We start from the raw sequence: 25,494 nt of genomic DNA on the forward strand, positions 1-25,494 counted from the left end.
CCGTGCAGTACAAAAGGGAGGACTTTGAATTGGAATAGTCCCATTGGTGTCGAGAAAGTTGTCTTTTCCTTATCAGGTCCACATACAGGGACCTGCCAATATCCCTTGGTTAAATCTAGGGTTGACAGGAATGTGGCTTTTCCAAGTTTATCTATTATCTCATCGATGCGTGGCATTGGATAGGCATTGAAGGCAGAGATGGCATTAACCTTCCTGAAGTCTATGCAAAACATTCAAGAATTATCGGGTTTAGTCACCAACACAATAGGGGAGGACCATGGACTCGATAATGTTTGCCTTCACCATTTTTTTAAATTCATCAGTTACCATCTGTTTTCGTGCTTCTGAGAGTCTATACAGTTTCAAATCAACCACTTTTCTCTTTGGAGTTCTGATATAATGATAAGTACCATGTACTCTCCCTGGTTTCTCACAGAATAAATCGGGAAATGCCATAATAAGGTTGTTCAAATATTCTTGTTTGTGTTTAAATAGTTCTTGGGGAATACGTTCAGAGTTGTCTATCTCCTTGGGTACCAAACAAGACAATATAGAGGAGGAAGTGGCGTTGTCATGAACCACCGTATGCGTCCCTTCTGGACTTCGTGGTCCCTGACCCATAGGGGACTGAACTCAACAGTACTCCCAACATGGCCGCTGAACGCGGAACGCTGTTTGCCAGTCTCTGCGTTGTATGCTCTACGTTCTACAAAGCAGAAATGCCCCGCGGCCCTGCGCGTCTCAACGCTACCACTTGCAGTAGTCAGACGTGTGCGGGCGGAGTTCCGCTCCTCGCCATTTCCTGGACTTTTTCCCGGACATCTGAACGCTTCCTGGAGTCGGGTCAAGAACCGCACGCTGGAACCCGAGGATCCACGCACAGGGTTATACAAAAACCAGAACAGTGCGAAAGAAGACATCTTCGAAGATCATGAACAAACAATACAGACAGGTGAGAAGGGGGGAAACCTGTGACAGATTGAGACGCCAACAAACTGATACAGTTACGGAAATTGAGGCTGCAGTTCAAGACCTCATGCGCGGTGTGCAGGAGTTAAAAACAGAAGTTCAAAATCTTAAAGCTGAAAATGCGGCATTGAAACAATTGGTCCTGTCACGTGACTCCGCAACCAAGGAAAGTGTGTTGTTGGGCGGAGTGGTGGATAAATATGATAGCTCTTCAAAGACCCTTTGCGGCTTCCTCGATTCATGTTTAGTGCACTTCACCTTTAACCCTTACTACTTCTCCAACCCCAGGGCTAAGGTGGGCTTTATGATTTCTCATCTCTCCGGGAATACATTAACTTGGACAACTCCCTTAGTTAATTCGAGTGATGCCCTCCTGGATGACTATGATGGTTTCGTGCAGGCGCTAAAGACCATGTTCTATCGCCCAGAACAGGTTTACAGCGCCCAAGAACGCTTATTGGACTTCCAACAAGGATCCCAGGATATGCTAACCAATGTGACACACTTTAAACAACTTGCCAAGGAAAAAGACTGATCCTCAGAGGCCTGTTTCACCCTCTTTTGAAGAGGTTTGAATGAAGAGATAAAAGACGAGCTAGCCAGGGTAGCTCGTCCAAGTTCCTTCCAGGCACTCATGGATCTTTCCTTACAAATTAACTTTTGTATCCAGGAAAGAAAAGCAGAAAAGAAGAAAACTAAAATACCCTACCAGAAGGCCTCTACAGAACCTTCCTCTAGACCTGAGCCTGCTTCTTCCCCGACCACGGACCCAGAACCCATGCAACTAGGAGCCTTCCGTGGACCCATAACTCCGCAAGAAAGGATGCGACGGATTCACACTGGTCTGTGCATGTATTGTGCCTCTGATAAACATCTTGTGAGAGAGTGCCCTATTGCCCCTCCACGGCGTTCGGGAAGCACCAGCTCCTGATCCTAGATGGAGCACAGCTTCGGGAGAGAGATGTTTGCTCCACATCTATTCCATCCTTGAACTCTCATGGACAAAACAATCTTGTGATTCTGCAGGCCTTTCAATCGCCTTCCAGGAAAGAATCTTATCCCATTCTGCCATTAGTGGATTGTGGGGCCATGGAGATATTCATAGATCATGATTGGGTCACTACCCATAACATTCCATATGAAACACGAGACATCATGCAACCTGGAGAAGCTATCGATGGAAGACCTCTCTCTTCAGGACCCATTACCCTTCAAAGCAAAGAGATCCTGCTTTCTATAAACCACCATCAAGAAAGGATCAAATTCAACATCATAAAATCTGCCCATTACCCAATGGTACTGGGTATACCCTGTTTACAGAAGCACAACCCCTACATCAACTGGGCAGCAGGAACCTTGTTTCTTGGTTCATAACATTGTATGTCCCACTGTTTATCCCTAGATTTCTTGTCAAGATCCGCTGAAGACATGCAAACTAACCAGCAAGGTCCATTCACTGTCTCGAATATCATCCAGGTTCTCAGGGCCTTTCAGGATTATACTGATGTGTTTTCAACCGCCATAGTTCAAGCCCTTCCCCTTCACAGACCTGAAGACTGTGCCATTGATACTGAACCCTCAGCAGTGATTCCTTTTGGAAGGATGTTCATTCTATCAGAACCTGAGAAAAGAGCGCTCCGAGAATACCTGGATACCAACTTGGAAAATGGTACTATACGACCATCCAAATTCCCGGCGGGAGCTTTGTTGTTTTTTGTCCCCAAGAAAGATACCAAAGAGCTTAGGCCTTACCTAGACTATCATGGTCTTAATCAATGCACCCTCAAAGACCGCTACCTATTGCCCCTAATCACAGATATCCTGGAAGCGGTAAGAGGAGCTGTAGTGTTCACAAAATTAGATCTCAGATATACCTACCATCTGATCCGTATAAAGGAAGGAGATGAATGGAAAACAGCCTTTAGAACACCCTTTGGTCATTTTGAATACTTGGTTATGCCCTTCGGACTTGCTAATGCCCCAGCGGTTTCCAACGTTTTATGGACCGGGTGTTCTCCGATATGCTTTTCCTCTTCGTCATAGTATACCTGGACGACATACTGATATACTCCAAGGACCATCTGAAGCATGAAGAACATGTTAAAGCAGTTTTACAATGTGTATGTGAACATAAACTCCTGGCCAAACCCGAGAAATGCCTTTTCCATGTGTCTGCTGTTCACTATCTCGGATTCGTCCTCAGCCCAGAGGGAATTGGAATTGACCGCTCGAAAGTAGACTCCATTCTATCCTGGCCTGTTCCAACTACTGTGAAACAAATTCAATCCTTCCTGGGGCTTGCTAACTTCTACCGGAAATTCATACCTTCTTTTTCGGAGATTGTACATCCGATCATTACATTGTTGAAGAAGGATACACCCTTTCACTGGACAGCAGTCCAAGATAAGGCGTTTCAACGGTTAAAGTCGGAATTTACACAAGTCCCATCCTAGCCCAAGCTGACATTGATCGACCCTTCCTAGTGGAAACTGATGCCTCTAACTACGCCATAAGGGCAGTCCTGAAACAGGAATTTGATGACAGGCTAGAACACCCCATCGCCTACCTTTCTTGCACTTTGACCCCTAGCGAAACCCATTATTCTGATTTGGAAAAGGAACTACTAGCCATCTGTCAAGCCTTCACAGACTGGCGTCATCTACTCCTGGGAGCAAAACATCCTGTTCAGGTCCGCGCGGACCATCGGAATCTTCAAGTCCTTCAATCCCTGGAATGTAGGAACAGTTGTCTAGCCCGTTGGGCCTTCTTCTTTGCCCAGTACCAGTTTCAGATCCATCTTTTTCCTGGAATACAGAATATAATAGCCAACGCCTTATCCTGACGTCCTGACTACGAAAGTCTTGAAGACCGATCCTTCCCAAAGATGTTTCCCCACACAATATTTGTAGCCCAAGCAATCAGTCTCCTAGAAGACATTTGGATTCAAACTCAGCCCTCTGAAATCTGGAAGGAGTTTAACAGAAAGAATCGATGGACCCTCAAGACGAAGGGCGTATATTTATTCAAGGACAATTGCCTGGTCATCCCCACTCAGAGACTACGACAAAAGATCACAAGCCTATGTCATGATACCCTTCATTCAGGACACTGTGGCGTCACCAACACCCTCAGTCTAATACAAAGACACTCTTGGTGGCAGAAGATGAAGGATGATGTCCAGCTTTACATCCAAACCTGTGCAGTCTGCACTCAAAACAAGCATGACAACAAGAAACCGGCAGGTCTCCTGCTCCAACCAGCGCTGCCAACAAGATCTTGGGAATTCATCGCTATGGACTTTATTGTGGAACTAGCACCTTCCAGGGGATACACAACTATCATGGTTACCATTGATCTATTCACTCACATGGCTCATTTTACACCTTTATATAAACTACCATCCTCCTCTGAACTTGCCGGAATCTTCCTGGAACACATATTCCGACTTCACGGACTACCTTCCAAGATCATATCTGACAGAGGACCCCATTACATATCTCAGTTCTGGAAACAATTATGTCGCATACTAGGAATCCAACATGCTCTGTCCTCATGTTATCATCTGCAAACCAATGGAGCTACTGAACGCATGAACCAAACTCTGGAACAATATCTTCGTTGTTTCGCCACCAAGGTCCAGGACGATTGGTCACACTTGATACCTGTGGCTGAATTCGCCTACAACAACTCGGATCACTCGGCTGTCAAAACCAGTCCCTTTTTCTGTAGCCAAGGATTCCACCCTTCGGTTCTACCATCCATTCTCCCACATCCTACCCCTGGTCCTACAGTTGACTCCTGGATTGAAACCCTCATCAATGTACACAAAGAAGCAAAAGAACACCTCGAAAAGGCCCTAACAAACACCAAGCACTATGCTGACTCCAAAAGAAGACCCTGGCCTTCATACACAATAGGTGATAAGGTCTGGCTATCCTCGAAACTTCTGCCTCGACACTTACGACCAAACAAATTGGCTCCTCGGTACTATGGTCCTTTCTCCATAAAGGAAATCATTAACCCAGTGGCCTTCCGACTCAGACTACCAGAATCTTGGAAGATGATCCACCCAGTTTTTCACACTTCTCTGTTGAAACCATACGTCCAGTCCTCCCGAACTGCTCCGAGATCTACCCCTGTGATTGTCAATAATCAGTTAGAATACGAGGTTTCCAGAATATGTGACTCCAGGAACAGACGTGGACAGCTACAGTATCTGGTCGAGTGGAAAGGGTACCCTCCCAGTGAACGCACCTGGGAACCAGTCTCAAACATAAATGCCCCCAGACTGCTCCGAAGGTACCACCTTATACACCCGAGCAAACCTGGAGGAACTGGGTTTCGGAGGAGGCATGTTGTCATGAACCACCATATGCGTCCCTTCTGGACTTCATGGTCCCTGACCCATAGGAGACTGAACTCAGCAGTACTCCCAACGTGGCCGCTGAACGCGGAACGCTGTTTGCCAGTCTCCGCGTTGTACGCTCTACGTTCTACAAAGCAGACACGCCCCAGCGGCCCTGCGCGTCTTAACGCTACCGCTTGCAGTAGTCAGACGTGTGCGGATGGAGTTTGTACAGCGATTACTTCTAATTCCTGGTTCCCGGTCCCCTGAATCTCCTCTTCTTTCATCCTTCCCCTTTTTCCTCACCTTGCATTTCCTGGATTGCCAGCGCATTCATATATCCGAGTGCGCTCCTTGCCATTTCCTGGACTTTTTCCCGGACATCTGAACGCTTCCTGGAGTTGGGTCAAGAACCGCACGCTGGAACCCGAGGATCCACGCACAGGGTTATACAAAACCCGAACAGTGCGAAAGAAGACATCTTCGAAGATCATGAACAAACAATACAGACAGGTGAGAAGGGGGGAAACCTGTGACAGGCGGAAGAATTTTCTTTCCACTCTTTTAGGAGATTTACGTGATAGAGGTGGGTCTTTTGCCTTCTATCGGGTTGGGCAATTTTATAGCTACAGGTTCTGTTTGCTCTAGCACCTCCTAGGGCCCATGCCACTTCGAGACAAATATATTTTCAGAGGTAGGTAAGAGGACTAATATTTTCTGTCCTAGTGAAAATGTTATTAAATGTACCTTCTTGTCATAGGTGGATTTTTGTTGGGCTTGAGCTTTCTCCATGTGAGTATGGACTAAACTCTGGACAAGTTTCATGTGCTCTCGCAATCGGATAGCTGTTTGTGAGAGGTGAATAGGTGCCTCTACACTTACTTCCCACATCTTCCAGAGCATGTGTAAGACATCTCTTGGTTCTCTACTGTAGAGAAACATAAATGGGGAGAATCCAGTGGATTCCTGAGGGGTCTTTCACACTGCAAATAGGGCCCATGGGATAATACGATCCCAGACCTTCTCATCCTCATCTAACAGTTTTCTCAAAATCATTGCAAGTTTTGTTAAATCTCTCTACCAGTCCGTCTGTTGGGGTGGTAAACTGTGGTTCTTAAGGTGGTAAAGTGTAGTAAATCCTTGACTTCACCCATAAGCTTACTCATGAAATTGGATCCCTGATCCATTAGAATTTCCTTGGGGAAACCAACACTAGAAAAGAATGGCAGCAGATATTTTAAAATGTGCTGGGTTGTGTTGTTTTGCATGGGGAAAGCTTCTGGGTACCAGGTAGCGTAATCAATGATTACGAGAACATATTTATTACTAAGCCTAGAAGTTTCCAATGGTCCAATGATATCCATCCCAATTCTTGATGAAGGGACTTCTATTATCGTTAAGGAGTTTAGAGGGGCAGGTAAGGGAATATGTGAGCTGGTTTTTTGGCATATCGCACATGTCTGAATGAAGTTCTTTATGTCAGCATGGATACCTGACTAGTAGAATTTCCCACTGATGTGAGCTTGTGTTTTAGATTGGCCCAAATGTCCCCCTGTCAAATGAAAGTGTGCAATCTCTAGCACAATCTTGCGATGCGTTTGGGGTATTACTAACTGAGTTTGACTTAGGCCTTCCCTGGAGGTTTCCCTTCTATATAGTAGTCCCTGTTTCAGGAAGAAAAAGGGGCTCCCCTTCTCTTGTCCTTCTCTCACAGGAATCACTTATAAGAAAGCCTCTGCAAGTACTGGATCATTTTGCGGGGCGTAGGCTAGATCAGGAAGGATGGTAGGTTCCTCTTCCCTTTTTGCCTCAGTGATACGTGTCTCATGGGCCTCTCCAAAGCCTAAACTACCTCTCTGTTTCCTCTAGTTCACTTTCTTCCTCAAAATGGGAGAATAGAGCCCAAAAATTATCTTGGTCTACTTGTATTTAAATAAACCCTTTATGTTTACAATACAGAGTGTTTCAGTGTTTCTTTGGACCATATGTATGCTACAATTTCTTTGTACCAAGCTACAACCCTCTCTCCCTCGTAATATAAGGCTGGCTGCTCTGGCCATGCTACCACATTCTCAGGTGGTATATCCTTATAGTAATAGTGCAGCTTTTGTACTGCCTCAGATGTAGGGTTTTATGAAGCCCTTAGTTGGACTTTAGAAAAACTGCCCTAACACATAGCTGCAACTGGCGGTCAGCAGCCATGCTGCAGGGAGACCGCTACAGAAGTCTCTTGGGCATCAAGAAATCCTAGGAACAAAAAAGGCCATCACCCGTTTAGAAGACTAATCAAGTTAGTACAATAAACCTCAAAATTCACATTCTGACCTAACACATAGTATACATATAGAGAAGTTTGGCAAACCAAGATAGTGTACTTTTGAAGGGATAGCAACATGAAAAATGTTATTTTAATGAGAAAGAATGGACTGAAGAGCAGTTAAGGCTATTCTCAGGAGAGTGTGAGTGGGGTCAGAGATGCACAGTGAGTCCATACAGTGAAGCACACAATAATTCAATTTAGACAGGAATGTCTAAAAATAAAGTATTTATTTTAGGCCTTAAACACACGCTACAAAATGAAACAAGCAAATGATATCGCCGAACATTCAATAATAAACAGAGTCGATTTAGGTAAGTAAAGTGATGGGATTAGACCAAATGTTAATGATGTGTTTTAAAGAATCACTTAAACCCTTATTTTATTTAAAGATACAACTCATATGTTATGTTGATTTCACCCTCAATGAACCAGTGGACCAGTGGGAGATGGCGCTTTAACCCCAAAAATGTTGGCACCGTATGGAGCAGCTGGGTGGCACTGTATGGAGCAACAGTGGGTGGTGTCAACAGTAGGCAGGCAGCTGCCCCTCCCCCATGCAAGAAAATATCACGACCCTGACACTTATTTTCTTACAATTTAAGCACTGTGAACTCCCAAGTAGTTGGAGTTCGGTACAATCTCCACCTACTTGCCATTCAACTTTTATCTGTAATTCAGTTCAAGAGGCATATTGCTGGGACGAAATATCTTGACCATCGTCTTCATTGTGTTAATCATGAAACTGTTCTTCTGAGAACAACTATATAGTAGATTGAGCTGCTGTTTGGAGGCTTTTGGGAGTGTAATCAACTAAAGTCAGGTCATCAGCATAACCCAACCAGTGCAAAGATTCACTACCAATTTTGGGTGGAATCATCTTGTTTCAGTTCAATCTGGCAGACACGTCTAGATTAAACACTGGGTGCCAAAATGCATCCCTGTTTTAGGCCTACATAGGTGGGGATTAAATCCGTAAAGTCACAGAGTTGGGAAATTCCTACTCTGACTGATGTACTATTATGAAGGGCAGTGTCAATTTCAGCAATCCTGAAGGCACACCCCATCGATGCGATTTTTGCCACAGTAGATTACATTTAACTATATTGAATGCAGAGCTAAAATCAATACACAATACATAAGTAGGATGTTGATACCTACACCATGCCCACTCGACTAATGACATAATGGTAACAACTGTGTTTGAGCCTTTCGTAAATTCACTCTGGTTATATGGTAGGATTTGGTTGGTCTCAACCCAATCATTTAATTCAGTCAATAATATATGTGCAAATAGGTTTGCAGTAGCACCTACATGGCCAACATTCTGTAACTCTTGGGGTCATCAACACGCCCATGTTTGTAAACGGTTACAACAATGCTTTTAACCCAGCTGCTAGGTATAAGGCCAGTAATACTGATGATTGAAAAAGAGTTATGTCGCAATTTACCCTAGAGTATGGGAGTTTTGTATTTAATCAAGCATTGTAAAGGGTATTAGGTCCAGGCGATCTCAAATCTTTAATACTTTTGACTATAATGATTACTTAATTTGCTGTTTGATGATAAAGTCAATGGACTTGATGGAAAATAAATTAAAATACATGTCTGGTACCTTCCTAGGTGGACAATCTATTGCTTGATACTATGGTGTGTATTTTAACTGTACCTTGCACCAAGCTCCTGTTCTCTTTAGTGTAAGCCTTACTGCTCAACCTCATTACCCCCACCTCCCTCTTCCTCACCCAAGTTCTTACTTATGAAGGCCTTCTGCCTTCCCCTCAGTAATTCTGCTAATCCCTTCCTTGATCTGAGTACCACCCCAATCCATCTCTATAATAGAGGATCTTTATCAATCAATTTTCTGTTTTTCTTTTCTGTCCTGTGAACAGGTGGTTCCAGCAGGACCAGTTGGACATGTTTTCCCGCTGTGCTTTCGAGGTGCCCCTCCTTCTGGGCTTTGAGGGGCATGAAGTTGTGAACTCCTACCCTGTGGGCTTGGATAGGAGGGCAATATAGGATAGGACATTGTCCCCAGTGTCAACATCTTTACGATAAAATCCAAGGTGGTGAGGACTGTATAGGCTTGATTGGAGACATGCAGACTGCAGGCCGACTTCCTTTCAGATCTCACCTTCGATGGGGTTCAAGGAGTGCCCTTACCTTGGGGACTACTTTTTCAGCCAGACGATGGGTAAATGTTCGTAACTGGATGATGTACCATGTTCAATAGCAGACGCAGTGCTCCCCCTTACTCAAGCCAAGCTGGACACCTGCTCCATTAAAAATCAACGATCTTGACTGGGATCTCACATTTCTGCTCCCCATGGGAAAGCAACATTTCAGATCCTGGGGCGCTGTGTAGCATCTGGGAGGGCTACTTCAAGACCCTATCAGACAGGAGCACTCGGTTCACTATAGGTGTGGAGAGCAGCATGAGTAGCCTGCACAGAAGTCCCTCCTGTTCTTCAGGAGGTTGCCCTTCAGGAAAAGGGGACACGTTGTTACTCAGTAGTTATTCTCATCCCAGTGGGGGTGTTCAGGATAGTTATCAGCCAAAAAGGGCTCAACTGCTTATTACAAAAGCTTAAATTCAAGACTGAGACTCCGCAAAGGGTGATGCCTCGCATCTCGTGAGGGGACTGGTTGGCTTTCCTAAACATGATGGATGCTTACCTCCACATTCCAAGGCATAATGCCCACCATCGGTTCTTTCATTTTGCGATGGACTCAAAACCCCTTCAATTCATAGTTCTCACCTTAGGTCTGAGATCAGCTCCTTAGGTTTATACAAAGATCTTGTCTCCTTTGGTAGGGTTACTTCACAGGAGGGGGTGAGGGTTTACGCCTACTTCAATGACTGGTTGATACAGGTTCCATCCCAGAGGGAGCTGATGAAGAATGATGACCACACCTGCAGCTTACCTTTGGCCAATACTATCTTTGAGGAAAGGGAAATTCAGTCATGCTGTTCTGTGGGCTGCTTCTCTGTAAGGCACATACTTCTTGGATGTCCTGTGTTCATTTTGGTCAAATCAACTTGCGCCTTGTGTAGACTTCATGAGTAAGGACTAGGACAAGGAAGAGGGATGTGGATGGAATGCCATGATTACTTACTGAAAATCTTCATTACTCCTTGTCCTAATCTTCCTCTTCCCAGCACTTAAGTCCTCCATCCCATGGTGAACTGGTGTTGATTGATTTGAAAGGAAGTTGATTGGTCAGGCTCCACTCTTATAAAGACGTATGAAATGGTGCTCAAGTCACAGAATGGATTAGTTGCAATCAGTGAGGGGATGCAGAAGGCCTAATAAGTATTGAGTTGAGGAAGAGTAGGACAAAGAGTTAGGAAGATTGCTAGTAAGTAATCCCAGCATTACCAAGTGAGAGTTTGGTTACACTTTTGTGAATATCTTTGCAGGTCTGCTAAAATTGGCTTTTCAGAATACACCAGTAGTGGTTCTGAAAAGCCCCTCTAATACTACTGCAGGCGAGAGACGGATTCTACTCTCCACTACGTATTGCCAAACAGAACACAGAACAAAGCAAAGAGTGATTATGTTCCACACGCATATCATTCTGAAAATATGAGATGCCTAATTGTGTTTCCTTATGCACGATTACACTCTTGGGGTTCACAGATTACTGCACAGAAACCATTGTGTTATGCCTTCATCAATTTTCACTATTTTAGAAAAAGTGTGGTTATACCTATTCATTCCTCTGGTTCTAAACATTTTACTAACTTAAAAACGAACAGTATTTTACTTTTTCTGTAAGTCAATTTTCTTCTTCATGCTTTGGCTTGATAGGAACGTGAAATGGAAACCAAGAAACAAGCTTTAGAAGAAGAAAAGCGCCGCAGAGAGGACATCGAACACCGATTACAAGAAGAAACCAATCAGAGGCAAAAATTAGTTGAAACAGAAATAAAAATGCGTGAGAGGCAAAGAGCTCAGGTTAGCATTGTTCACTACTTATTCTTTGTCTTTGGACCTCATGTGTGAAATGCCAGTCTGTCATTAATTCTTCAGCAAGTCACTATCTTTCTTCCATTGCTATGATGCAGCGCTTTGAAGTACACACACATTTTGCTTGTATATAGTAATGTGCAAATAGCTTTCTGCAGTGTTTATTAACTGCTGAGATTAGCCCCTTCCTCCATTCTAACCAGACATTCTTGCCGAGGGGAGGGCACATTTCATAGCAGAGGCCTTTGGTATATTAAATCTACGAAGCCCAGAAATCCAGTTGTCCACATCTATACCCCAGGGTCAGCTGTTCACCCAACGTTCTTTACCTAGCATCTATGCAAAGGCCAAATAACTACATAGACAGAGGGCTAGGACAGCCGGTAGGTTTGCTGAGGAAAGGAGAACATCGCACTAGAAGTGCAGTGAGAAGTGAGGTGCAGTTGGTTACTCTAGCAGGGACGACACATTATATCTCCATGCTAAAGATCAAATCTAGCATAAATCTGTATAAAGAGCTGACTGGACCCTGGCACGCTTAATAAAATTGAACACTTGTTAGTGGTCAACTTGGAGACATTTGTTTGAGGAGGTGGTAGTAATCGGAATAAGACCTGTAGCTTTGTTGTTTCAATTTATATGAAATTTACCTAGCATTAATCCCAATTCAGTTAGGTTGGATGTATCTGGAAATGAGACGGCAAAGCTGGTACATGATAATCTGAAACAATTGGTGGAGAGTGTCTGGATTTGGTGATAGAGCCGGGGTTGACTAAGAAGTATCCCTGCTTTGCTTTGGCCTTTATGTTATGTTAAAGGATATTTATACCGTGCGGTATCATCACCTGAGTGGTCCCCTGGCGCTCTGGTGGTTCTGAAAAGCAAGAGGGTAAGTTAGTAGAACTGAGCAGGGAAAAAAGCGCAAGAGAGCTGTGATGTGCTGTTGGCAGCTTCAGTACGGTTTACACCGTTCGCTGATTTTAGGTGTGAATTTTCAGACGAAGTTGTCATGTGCTGTTGTGCGAGGCAATGTGTGGTTTGTTTCGTTGTTGCGGTTGGCTAAGTGAGCACAGTATATGCAGTGGACTTTAGATCTGCTTTTGATCACATGCTACATTGGAACCAATTACAAACTTTAGACATTCCGGTGCCCATATTGCAGTTGATGCAAATAATACATGAGCACATTTGATGCAGGTCAAGTAAAGGTCAGACTGGGTGAATGAACCAATATTAAAAGAAAATACCACCAATAAATGTCCTAAACCAGGGTTGCGTGCTGTTATCCTTGCTGTCCAGCTTCTCTTTAGCTGATCTTCTGTAGTACTTTGCCATGAGCTTTTCGCAAAGGGTGAATTTGAGGACAATTAATGTTCAACAGTCAGCTTGTCGTCAAACCAAGCCACAACATACAAAATTATTTAGAACCCATGAAATAATTATTAACAGTTTGTAGAGCAATGCATTGATCACTTGATCATGTGACTTGTGTATTCTTCAACACATAGGCCCTCATTACGACCCTTGCGGAAATTGACTGACCGGACCGCAACAGCGTAAATAGCGTTTCCGCCATTGCACGAAGGAGCAAAGTGCGGCTAATTACGACCCATCGGGCACGAGCATTACGCCATGGCGGAATCCGAAAGGCTGCGATGGCGGAAATGACCCCAAAACGGCCCTTACCGCCGCCGTACGCTGCACCAGGTGCAATACCGCCACCCATCTTAGCGGTCACCGTAATGAGCGGGCACCGTAATGAGCGGGCACCGCAAATTACGGGCACCGTAAATATACGGAAACGGAAGTAAAAGCATGTGGCCGGAACGGGAAACAGCACGCCGCACAACTATAAAATCCGAATCCCAACACAACCATTAAAAATCCGACCCTGACACACATCCCAACCCGTTAGCAACCCCAGTTAAAAAAATAAATATGGGAAAGGTAGCCAAGAAAGCGTGTGATCGCAAGCGGCAGGTCCACTTCTCCCGAGAGGAACTGACCGTGCTGACCGAGACCCTGCAGGAAAATGCCGCCGTCGTCTTCTCCAGTCAAATGACCAGGACGGCCCTTGCCAACAAGAAGGCCATATGGGCCCTTGTGGCACAGCGCGTAAGTGCGGTGGGGACAACACCCTGCACGCCACAGCAATGTCGCAAGCGGTGGGACGACCTGCGGATCCGCGTACGCAGCATACTTTCTGCGAACAGGAACATCGCCACAGCTACCGGGGGGGGATCAGAGTCGCCCATCAAGTTGACCCCCTGGGAGGAGATCTGCGCCTCCACCATAGGAATGGAGAGCATAGAGGGAGTCGGAGGGATGGAGAAAGGAGTGCCGACATCCGGAGAATCAGGTAGGTTTGCCAAGAGAAACAATGCGAAATCCACAAACCACGAACATGTGCAGTACCATGTGACCCCATAGTGCAATACATACTTTGCCCTGACAGCGCCCTCTAAAAGTCAGAATGAATAAACAAATTAATCAAGATGCCATAAACAACCCCTACATGTGCAGCATGCACCCCCTAACTGCAGGCAGCCAAATGAATGCATCCTCAATCCACACGAAAATGAGACCACCTCCAAGGCCCAGTCCCATATCAGCCTCATGTACCACCCCAATGCATTTGATACGTTGCCATTCCAAATCCGACAGACCCATAACTAACGCTCGCCCCTCTTTACTCCACCACAGGGTCCGATACCAACGACGAGCTGCAGGACACCCCTACCAGCACGCCTGCAAAGAGGGCCAGGACCAACGTCCCAAGAGCCTCCACCTCAGGTGCAAGGATCAAGACACGGCAGCAGCAGGAATCAAGTGCCAGCACACTGGAGGGGACTGCAACAGGCACCCCAGCAGCCAGCAAGTCCACAACCCCAGCACCACAGGTCCCCCCAAAGAACGTATCTGATGGCACTGCCTCTGGTGGTAGCAGCACCATAGGTGACACAGCTGTCATGCCAGCATGCTCCGACACGGAAAACAGTGCTGGCGACGTAGGTACCATCCATGACCTTTCCCAATCCCCCTGCATGTTCCATCCCCTACACCATGACGAAACCACGCAGGGGCACCCTGAAGACGACGACTGGCCAACCCCCACAAGTCCTGTGCCAAGGCAACATGTGTTGAGCAGCCCCCCTGTCACACCACCGCAAATGTCCATGGCCCAGCAGAGGCAACAGTCCCTCGACCTGCTGATCGAGCAACAGCAGGAAGCGTCCACGCTACTCAAGGACCATGCAAATGAATGCGGGGGTTCCAGGGCAGCCATGGAAACATCCACCGAGACACTCAGGGCACAAATAGAGAAAAGTAGTGAGAGCCTCAGGGGAGAAATGGAGAGAAGCACCGAGAGCCTGAGAGCACAAATGGAGAGAAGCACCGAGAGCCTGAGGGGGGAACTGCATGCGACGTCCAAAGACGTTTGTGCTGAACTTGCTGCTGTGCGCCGTGTGCTCTCGGAGCTCTCACAAACCCTCAGAGACATGCATGGACGCGAGCAGGCAGAGACGTCATCCGTGGCAAGTTCCGTCCAGGGCAGCCCCCAACGCAGATCTGGCAGGAACCTGCGCTCCACGGGCAGGGGTGCCCCTGATACCCGTAGAGGGGGCTTGCAATAGCGTCTACCCACGGGCAGCATGCATATCTGGACACTGGTGTTGGGGGGGGAGGAAGTAGGGTGGAGGGGGTGTGTTGGGCTTCACTGGGTGGCGGGTCCATAGGGTGTATGAATCAAATCACATTAACAATACAGCACTTCATTATCATCCAATGACATGTGTGGACATTGATATTTGCGTACGAGGCCTTCATAGGCGTACAGTCCACTATGTGCCTGTACTACACACACACAGTGCCACAGGTCCCCTTTCCGTGTAATAGGCACCATGCGTGGTTGCTAGAAGCATGCATCTATGATGCTCTGTCGGATTGCACGTGCATCCTGTGCCTCATGGACTCCCTGGGGTGCCTCCACATCCCCACCCTCATCATCATCATCTTCAGGTGCATGCAGTACAGCGTCAGGGGGCATGGGCACATTCCTACGTATGCACATGTTGTGCAGCATGACACATGCCATGACCATCTTAGAAACCCTCTCATGGCTGTACATGAGTGCCCCGCCAGACCTGCTGAGGCTGCGGAAACGAGCCTTCAGTAGGCCGAATGCCTGTTCAATGACCACACGGCTACGTGAGTGGGCATGGTTGTAGTCCTCCTCATGCTGGTTCTGTGGGTTCCGGATTGGTGTAAGGAGCCATCTCTTCAGTGGATACCCGGCATCACCTGTATGGGACGAATAAAGGGTGTCAGTGGAATGATAGTGCTAAGTAGCCCCCCCCCCCTCCTGCAAGGTCATTGACGCATCAAATGGGCCACGATGTCATGCATGGAATGAGACTCACCGAGTAGCCAGGATCTGTGCCCTGCGTGTCGCTCCATGTAGCGTGGTATTCTTGTGTTCCTCAGGACCATAGAATCATGGGTAGATCCTGGAAATCTGGCACAACAATGCGTAAAGATCTTGTTGGAGTCACACACCATTTGCACATTGATTGAATGAAATTGTTTCCGGTTGCGGTACTGGACCTCCATGGCATGTGGGACAACCAATTCAACATGGGTGCAGTCGATGGCACCAATGCAACCCGGGATGCCGCCAAGTGCATGGAATCCCACCTTTGCGTTGGTAATCTCCTGGTACGTGCGTGGTAGTGTGATGTGGTCGTCGGCGTGCTTCAGGAGGGCATCGTGCACTTGGGAGAGTGTCCGTGAGAACAGTGGCTGTGAAATGCCATGCAACTGTCCCACTGTGTGCTGGTAGGTGCCTGTGGCCAGGAAGTGGAGTACAGACACCACCTTCAGTAGGGGTGGGATGGCGGTTGGGCTATCTATCATGCTCACGAGGTCAGCATGTGTCATGTCCACAATGGCGATTATGGTGTCCCGGTCCAAACGGTAGAGGGTGTGGATCTGCTCAGCAGTGAGGTTGAACGGATCAGCTCGGAGGCGTGGGATTGCGGGCCGCCTGCGTGGTGGTAGTGGCAGTGCTTGTGGGCCTTGCTGACCCTGCCTTGCCCTCCTCCTCCTCCTTCTCCTCCGTCTCCCCTGTGCGCCCGGTTGTTGTACCTGTTGTTGTTCGTCGTCTTCTTGTAGTTGTAGCACTTGCAGTGCTATCTGGTGCCCCAGGCCCAACATCGCTAGTCCTGCCGGTAGCATTTTGGAGTGGGAGTGGTTGTGGGAGGGGTTTGGGTCTGCTATATATGTGCTGTCGGCCTGTATGGCCTCCACCTGTGCTGATTGAATGAATCTGTGGCAGATGCAATCCCTTCTGGCCGAGCACGTCCCGCACGTAAGGCTGCATTTGGCCGCATGGCATCTTGGGATTGGAATCATGTATCAAATCCCGATGGCAGTGTGATGTACTTTGACTGATTTTCATGCTATGCTCCCATTGTTACACATGCTATGATTGCAGCCGCTTACATACCTGTGAAGAGTCAGTGGTATGTAGGGCTCGATCGATGGCCGACCCTCATGCAGCACAGTATCGTACTTCACCGACGGGCGTGGCGTCCCATTTGTGATTGCAGCCAGTTAGCATTATGACACACAGCCGCACTACATTGATGTAATTGTGAATGCAAGCGTTCACAGAAGCCTTTTCGACGTAATGTTGCAAGTGAGGAATTCGAAGGCCAGGATTTTTGGTTGCGAAGTAGCGGTGAGGAGACGCCCACAGGTCTGCCTGGAAATGTAACGTTCTATTGTTGAATGTCCTTGGGACAGGGCCCATAACGAGCAAGCAATGAATGACATGAATTGAATGGGATGCGCAATAGCGTAGTGGACGATAAGGCAGGACGTTCCCAAGTCCATCTAGCTTCACGACACTACAGATCCGGCCAGGAGCACAGTGGTTTTTGCAGACTGCATTACGCACAGACGCGATGGAAGTTTCACATATTATGTGAGTGAATGTTCATGCGTTTTCATTGCGGGATGAGGGAATGATGAATGGATGCATGGACAGATGATTCCATTTAGGGTCTGACATGTACATGTGTTTTTTGATTCAATCCCCTTCCCCTGCGCTATGTGATGCAAGGCTGCCATAGTGGGACTTACGTCTATCTGCCCTTGTCGGATCCTCCCTGTCTCGACGCGCCTTCATACACTTGTGTCTAGGCACGTTACTAATCCCATGTCATGGGTTCTATCTTGACGGACGCATGCACAGTAACCGACGTTGCCAATGGTGTATTAACCTCGATTGGTTTCGTTATGTATCGATACTGATTTAGGGGTGTGTATATTCCTTTGGAGTGGGCTAGCATGCATATGGGTGTGGATTTGGTGTGTTGAATGAAGATAGTGATGCATCATGTGTCATGTAGTGCAATCGGTTAATTTGTGTTTCATTTTGGTGACAGGTATCTCCTGCCCTATTGCAGATGCCATCTGTACGCCACTCCTCCAGATGGTTTTTACTCTCGACACCTGCAGCTTCGGGTGAATCAGTGGAGCAGCATTACGATCTTATGGGACGATCGCCAATGGGCCACATGCCCTTACGCTGTTCTGGTGGCTAGGTGCAACATTTCGGCCTTTCAGCTGGACTAGTGCCTGCCTCATGGGACGGACCTGCGGTTCTTGCCGCTTCCATGTTGCCTTTTGGAACGTTGATGTTGGCCCTGTGTGCCATGATGGTACAGGGCGTCACACAAGTGGAAGCTGGTCAATTATTGCAGATGCAGCCCTCGGTGATGATGGATGTTTTGGTGTTATTTTACAAATTGCTGTGAGGCCTTTGTCATTTGGATGTGCATTTAAATTGTATTCCGATATTTGGCGTGTTGCGTTATTCTTTGCAGGTGATGTGGCGATTTTCGATTTGTGGCGGTATGTATTGCGAGATGATCTGCATTGTGTTCCGCCTTCTGAGTTGAGTTGTGTGGTACAGTACTGGCCGCTTTTGCCTACGTAGCACAGTGTGGTCACGGATAGGGGCTGCCATTGTGACTGTTTACATGATGTGCTGTTCAGGGGCGGGGGATTGGCTTTTGGCCGACTGGTGCCTGTCAGCCAGGTCGATTGATGGTATGATGGGATGTTCAGAATGTGGCTGGTCACAGGTGCCTGTGTTTGCGTGCGTTTGTTGGAGGGGGACTGGGGTCATGTCCATTGGAATAGCTTCTGTATTCATGCCATCTGTGCCCTGCAGCTCCCATCGGCCCCTCTTGGGATGTGCCTGGCTGCTCAGTCACTCTGCCAACTTGTGTGGTACATGCTTCTGCTGATGGTTGGTTTGTTTACTGGCAAGAGTACAGGTCTGGTGCAATCCCCCTCAGGATGCTGTTTTGGATGTTGCCTTGCGCTGGTGGCAAGCGATGGGGGACTACTGTTGTTTTGTGTCATGTGTTCTTGATTTCCATTTTGATGTCTTGTACCTTCACATGCCTGTGCTGCATCAGTACGGCTATGGTGAAATGCCGTACATGGATGCCCACTCACGGGGCGCTTCGAACACCTGCATGCATTTCTACGTTGGCATGCATGGGTGAATTGTAGATTTCACTGGTTGCATGGTGTGAGTACATTGCGCCTGCCAGGAGTTGTGCAATGTGGCCAGGGAGTGGAGTACAGGCACTCAGTGGGCCATTTACGGTTGGTTCACGATGCCGTATTTCTCGCCATGGCGGAATGGTCCATTCCGCCATGCCTGATGGCGTTAGGTACATGTCCGCTAGGGTCGGAATTGGCGTACCGTTGCACCATGGTGGTGTTTGCGGTTTGGCATGGTGCGCGCGCGCGTGCTTAGTGCAGTTAGCGTTGGCGTTCACTACGGTGTCGCTAATGGCTTCGTACTTTGCGGTGACGGGTCATAGTCGCACCGAGCGCTTTTCGATGGCGGTATTGCATTTCCGCCATCGTTTTCCCCTTTCCGCCAGGGTCGTAATGAGGGCCATAGTTTCCTGGGGGGCTTTATCCAACATTGGGGCAATGCCAAATCCCTGCCAATCCTTGCATTCTCTTATGTTAGGGAGTTTTACACAAGTTACTGTCTGTGACCAAACTTAAAAAAGACCACCTTGGATGTACAGGCTTCCAACTCATACGTTTGGCCTGAATCACACAAAGGTTTGGTAGAATGGTTGAGCAGCCAGGCTTAGTGTAGGAAGGGAGGAGGGCTGTAGGAAGGTACAAGAACACTGAGCATACGCTAATTCAGGGCAACACTGATACACTTAAAGTTATATAAAAAATGTCATTTATTATATTTCAGGCACTTCAAGTGTTTCACACGATAGGTATTTGGCCAGTATTTTAACGCGTACACTGATGAGTTGAGGGCAAACTGTTACTAGATGGTGTAGGATTTCAACTTCAATAGAGCAGAAACGACACAATCTCTCACTCCGAGGAATGTTTTCATGCGCCCCTTTCACTTCAAGAGTTGCAAACAGATTCAGCTTTAAGTACAACCAGGCTCGCCTTAATTTTGTAGAGGGATATATATGCAACATTACATCCATAGAGCCCACAGATCATATATCATAAATGCAATGTTCAAAGACTCTATAAGTAGTCAACCAAAGCCTATTTTTTAACCAATCCACTTCCAAAAGGCTCTTCTTAGCTGTATTTGGACTAGATGAAAGCATTTCCTCTGTTATACAACCGTGCGCCATCATGTTAGTACAATTTTCTGACCATGGTTGTAGAGGTTTACAGCTACCTGAAGATGGTACACCCTGTAACTCTACAAACAGAGATCTTGCTGGGGGTACCAGAAAGCTTTGATTTAATTGCAGGGTTCTCCAGTCGATCATTGTCTGAATTGTGGTAAGACCTAATATATGTCTTATAGCTGACACTGAAGTACCTTGGGGCAGGGAAAGTACCTTGCGCCAAATCTTGCCCTCAAAAGGGGACTACTGTAACTCATTAACACCCACCTCTTCACCATTGGATGACCCGATGGATGATCTTTTGCTTATGCAATTTTAATAGTGGGAGGAGGGAGAACCGTCCAAACTTCCTGTACAGTTGTTTTAACTGTGATATAGAAGGAATTAATGCAGTCTTTGGTAGCTGAGCATTGTTTAGAAAATGCCTTAGTGCTACAAATAGAAGTTCCAAGATATTTAAATTATTGCACTTACTCTAATTTTGCTCATTAATCTTCCGTTGGAATTTCTTAGTCTCCCTTTCTCGAGATTAGTTTAGGGCAAGAATTTTGGACTTAGCCTCATTAACCTCCAATCCCACAGAATTAATAAAAAAGGTTCTGTTAGGGAGAATTCTCAGAAATGTGCTAATTCCCTTCTACCTTAAAGACCCCCAGCTCTTTCGCTGGACTTATTTTAATTTCCAACCTGAAGAGAGTGAGACCTTTTTCCCACTCTCGCATGTATTTTTCTGTGATTTGAACTCTGTGTTTCTTTTGGTTTTGGAGTCTGACAAACTCCATAGGCATCATCTTTTTGCATTGTGGCACACAGCACCTTCAGTGCAGTGGCACAGGGAAGTCTTTCTGATTTCCCAAAGGCTTCAATACCTTCTCTTGGATAACTCCTTTTTCCAAGAGCAGTGAGGTGAAATTGACTTTACTTACATTTGTAACTTTCTAGACCTAGCACACACTATCTTACTATAGGGTGCTGGAGGGGTTACTTAGTATCCCCTTTATCTAGTTTTCTCATGTAACATGTTTATGTTACCCTTTGTACAATGAATGGATGGTGGCAGTGGTTTACTTTTTCCTACCATTGTGTGTCTTTACCGTGGGCTGTGTACGCAGCTGCAGTAAAGCACCTTTGGGTGCCATTTCTGTCAAAATGGCCTCAGTCTTCTTTTTTCACCATTTCTTTGTGGAAAGGTCCTTTTTGAGATTTACTCTGCGCACCAAACCAGGTTTGGTCCCTTTGTTTGTTTTGTCTCTGGCAGGATTCACTGGTGAAGTCCGCCTCTGGCTCCATCGTGTCTGGCAGGGGCAGGAAGTGAGGGAGGTGCCCAAAACTCCCTGTGCTTAATCCCCTTGGTTAAAGGAATGCACCCAAAATTGATCTGCCAGCTGGCTTTCCTTGGTGGACAGCCACCCTGATGTGTGATTGACAGCTAGGCTGCAAATCAATGGGAGAAACCGGCATAAAATGCAAGGTCTTTTGCTTGGAAGGCAGAGTCGACCACTGGACAAAGGAATGCGAAGAAGAACTTGGAAGAGACACCTGCTGCAACTCCTGGACTGTTGGTTTGCCCAGTGAAGCCCTGCTGCAGTGCTGAAGCTACGAATTCACCTTGACTAGAGAAGCCCTGCAAAGGACGACTTCTCCCCTTATGTTGGTGGGACCAATTGACCCCAAGACGAGCTCATCTGGAAATCCTCTCAGAGCTGGCAGTACTTGCATTGCTGCTGCAGGAACCGATTGCCAGAGAGAGGAACACCAGAATTGAGTGAGTGTCTTTAAGTCGGACTCGAGCACCAGAAAGATCCTCCAGACTCCCATGAAGCAGTACTGACCAAGCCTGAGCCACCTCAACAGAGTTCGGGACCCCAGATGCGAGGAAAGTCCATCAAGGTATCCGAGAACCGCAGTGGTGCTATTTGCGAGGGTCACAAGGAGCTGAAACCGCGAAGTGCCGCTGATCTGAGGTTTGTCCATTGCTGCTGCCGACCTTCCATTTGTAGTGCAGGAGTCCCCAGAAGTCCTCCCTCTTGTCCCCACGACTGTGGCCCAGGAACACCAGGATCTGCAGACCTACACAGGAACAGAAGACAGCTGGAACCAATTTCTTCAAACCAAAGGTACTGTAAAAATAAGGGGACTTACCTCTTGTTGTGTAGCCTTGCTAGCTTTCAGTTGAGACTTGTCTTGGTTGCCTGTGCAGGGTTGCCTGCAGCTTTGCTCCTCATAATCCTCCCAGCTTGTGGCCCTACAGTGATTTCATTTTCTACAAAGACTTCTAAAAAGTCTTGTGCAAGACTTTTTTACTTGCCTGCAAGAAGTGCTTCAGCTCACCTAGACTTTTGCCTAATTAACATTGCCTGTCCTGGCTCCCTGAAAGACTCTTCTTATCTCTGACTTTGTGTTTTACCTTTCCCCCAGGAAAGGGTTAATTTACTTAGCATTGGAGGGTTCAAAAAGTACGGTTCCATGTAATAATGTCGCCACAAAAATCTCGCCATGCAAAAATATTGCAGAAAAATGGCCGTTTTTTGTGGCAACATTATTGCATGGAACATGCAGGGGACACCCCTGCAACCTCCAAACTTTCTTTTTTTTGCCCCTGTCCCCATATATATGGTCACCCATATAATATCGCCACAACCTTTTCCCGGCGATATTATTTACGGCGACCATATATATGGGGATAATATTACCTGATACCAAAAGTACTTACCTGCTTAAGAATATTTGTTAACCTTTGCTTTATTCCCTAGAACCTTTTCTTTGACACCAAACTATGTATTGCTCTAAATGTACCAGTGATATATGAATGTCCACAGTGTCCTAGTTATTTAAGTCACCTGGTGTTGTAGGAAGGGAAGTGTCTGTGCCATCCCCAATGGGTATCTACTGATTTACTGAAACTGAGGATGTGTATTTTTAAGTATAGTTTTGTGTTACATATATTTGCTCCCTTCTAAAAAAGGCTTATTCAAATGACTGTTAAATTAATAAATCATTGATTAATCAAGAATCCTTGAGTGTTAGTGGTTATTTGAATACTTGTCACTTTGAATCTCTGTGTAAAAACCCTACAGCTCACATTGACCCCTCTTGAGATAAGCCTGGCTGCTCATCCACACTACCAGCCTGTGTAGTACAGACTCATACCAAAGATTGGGTTACTTATTGCCAGGAGGACAAGGTTGGTGTAGTCTCCCAAAGGTTACTGCATACAATCCTGCCTAACAGGTTGAGCCCGCTGTTAAGGAGCCCCAAATTAATAAAAAGGTTCACAGCCACCAGCCATTAAAGCTAAGTTTGTCCTTGTAACATAAATGTTACATTTAAAATAAGAAAGGGGATACTCAATATCTTCCCAGCACTCCACATAAGGTGAGTGGTGCAGGTCTCACCTAATACAATGTAAAAGTGATCCAAAGATCTTTTCTACCCTTGGGAACTGTAGTTCTCACAAGGTTAGCCAGAGAAAGTTACAAGGGGAGCCCCTAGGTTAACCCAGCAACAATAAGCACTTATTGCCAAAAATTTGTCAAAGAGGATAACTTTTAAATGACACTATGGAGAGGATTAAAAATGACACCCATAAAAAGAGTAAAAGAGTCTGTGAGTGTAGAAAAAGGTTCCCACTCAGAGGTATAAGGAGGAATAATCCACCAGTAAAAGCAAAAAGTCTGGGGTTGACACAGGTCAGTAAGATTTATCATTGCTACGAAGATCTTACCTAACAATGATAAAGGAGGTAGGCTAGAAGTATAACAAAGGTTGTGGGGCAATAATGTGATATGCCCCTCACCTAAGTCAAATCCTAATACTAATGAGAGTGAAGACGAGGATGTTTAAGGCATCAGTCAACATTCCTCTAGGATGAATATAAAGTTTCTGATAAGGAGGAGGATGTTGGCTCAAACCCCTCTCCTTCTCCTGTCCTTACCTCACCCTCTACTATAACTCGTGGTGTATTCATGGAACTCAACCAAAGGAAAATTCTACACAAGAGTCTAACATATCTATGGAAAATGATTATTTCGACTGTACTTATTTTTCACGGTCTGATGAGCCTGAAGCTTCCAGGGTTCCAGAGTTGGTAAGTCTGTATGACTTGGAGTGAGATATTGTTGTATAGCTGAAAACATTTGACCTTACTTGTAAAAAGTTTGGTTTGAGTGAAAGTGATCAGATCCCCTGGATTCTCTTTAGGCTTCCCAATAATGACTACCATGTGATCTTGGATATTAATGTGGCTGAAAGAAGTAACTATAGTTGGGTGAGATAAACTCTCATTAATAGATATGAGAAGATACCTTCTCCATATCTAAACCTCTTAAGGGAACATGAGCCAAAAGATAGATCTGAAATTCCCATCCCTGTGTACCCTGTAGAGTCTGTTGCCAGTAGGTGTAACAGAAAAGCTGTGGTCTTAGACTCAGCTGAGCCACCCTTTAAAAAGGTTGAGGCTCTTCAACTTGAAGTAAGAGAGGTCACCTTAGGAGACCCCTCCTCAGAGATAAAAGGCATTAACTGGCACTCTGAAGGGCACTTGGGTGTAGAACCCATAACTTCAAATAGGGAACACGCCCCTAGGTCCACAAACCTAAAGGTCACTGGTGTGGCCCCACCTTTAGTTAACACTGAGGTGGAAGAACCTCTTGAAAACCCATCTAGAGTGGAAGTGGTTCACCCTGTTGACCAGAACCTGTTCAACATATAACACTGTAATAACATTGTTCAGGTCAATGAAGCAGAGGTAGCAAGTCCCTCTGAAACCTCACAGACAGTGGAGGGAGTCCTTGAATCTCAAAACCTGGACTTGTGTCTTGTTCATAATTGTCTCCTCTTAAATATGTTGCTTTATTCACCCATACTATGGATGCTGTTCTTTCTTGAAACTGTCCACTTGTTAGGCAAAGTGCAAGGTGCCTTTTACACTGATACTTCTGTGGCTATGAATATTTTAGTTGTTCCCAAAGCATAAGGTATAAGGGAACACACATAACAGCTTTTGTCTGCCGTGATACCCCAGGTTCTGGGCATGTAATACATGTTATAAATAAATAAATAAATACATACTCCTTCCCGCCTTTTTCATGTGCTGGTACCATAGTTTATTTTTCAAATGCATCGAATTATCGAGATATGTATTTATATCTTTGTGGTTTCCCTCAACATCCCCTTTAAATAGAA

The 25,494-nt window shown here is 46.0% G+C and overlaps 1 protein-coding gene across 3 annotated transcripts in view; it reads left to right on the forward strand.

The window, feature by feature from the left end:
• Positions 1–25,494, forward strand: part of PHLDB2 (pleckstrin homology like domain family B member 2) — a 705,124-nt gene that overhangs the window by 574,555 nt on the left and 105,075 nt on the right. For all 3 annotated transcript variants that reach the window (XM_069637184.1, XM_069637185.1, XM_069637186.1), the window contains one exon: positions 11,444–11,590. In XM_069637184.1, coding sequence (XP_069493285.1) covers positions 11,444–11,590 — 147 coding nt within the window. The remainder of the gene's footprint in view (positions 1–11,443; positions 11,591–25,494) is intronic.

This window comes from Ambystoma mexicanum, chromosome 7p (assembly GCF_040938575.1).
Source record: "Ambystoma mexicanum isolate Mex_15411 chromosome 7p, UKY_AmexF1_1, whole genome shotgun sequence".
NCBI lineage: Eukaryota > Metazoa > Chordata > Amphibia > Caudata > Ambystomatidae > Ambystoma > Ambystoma mexicanum.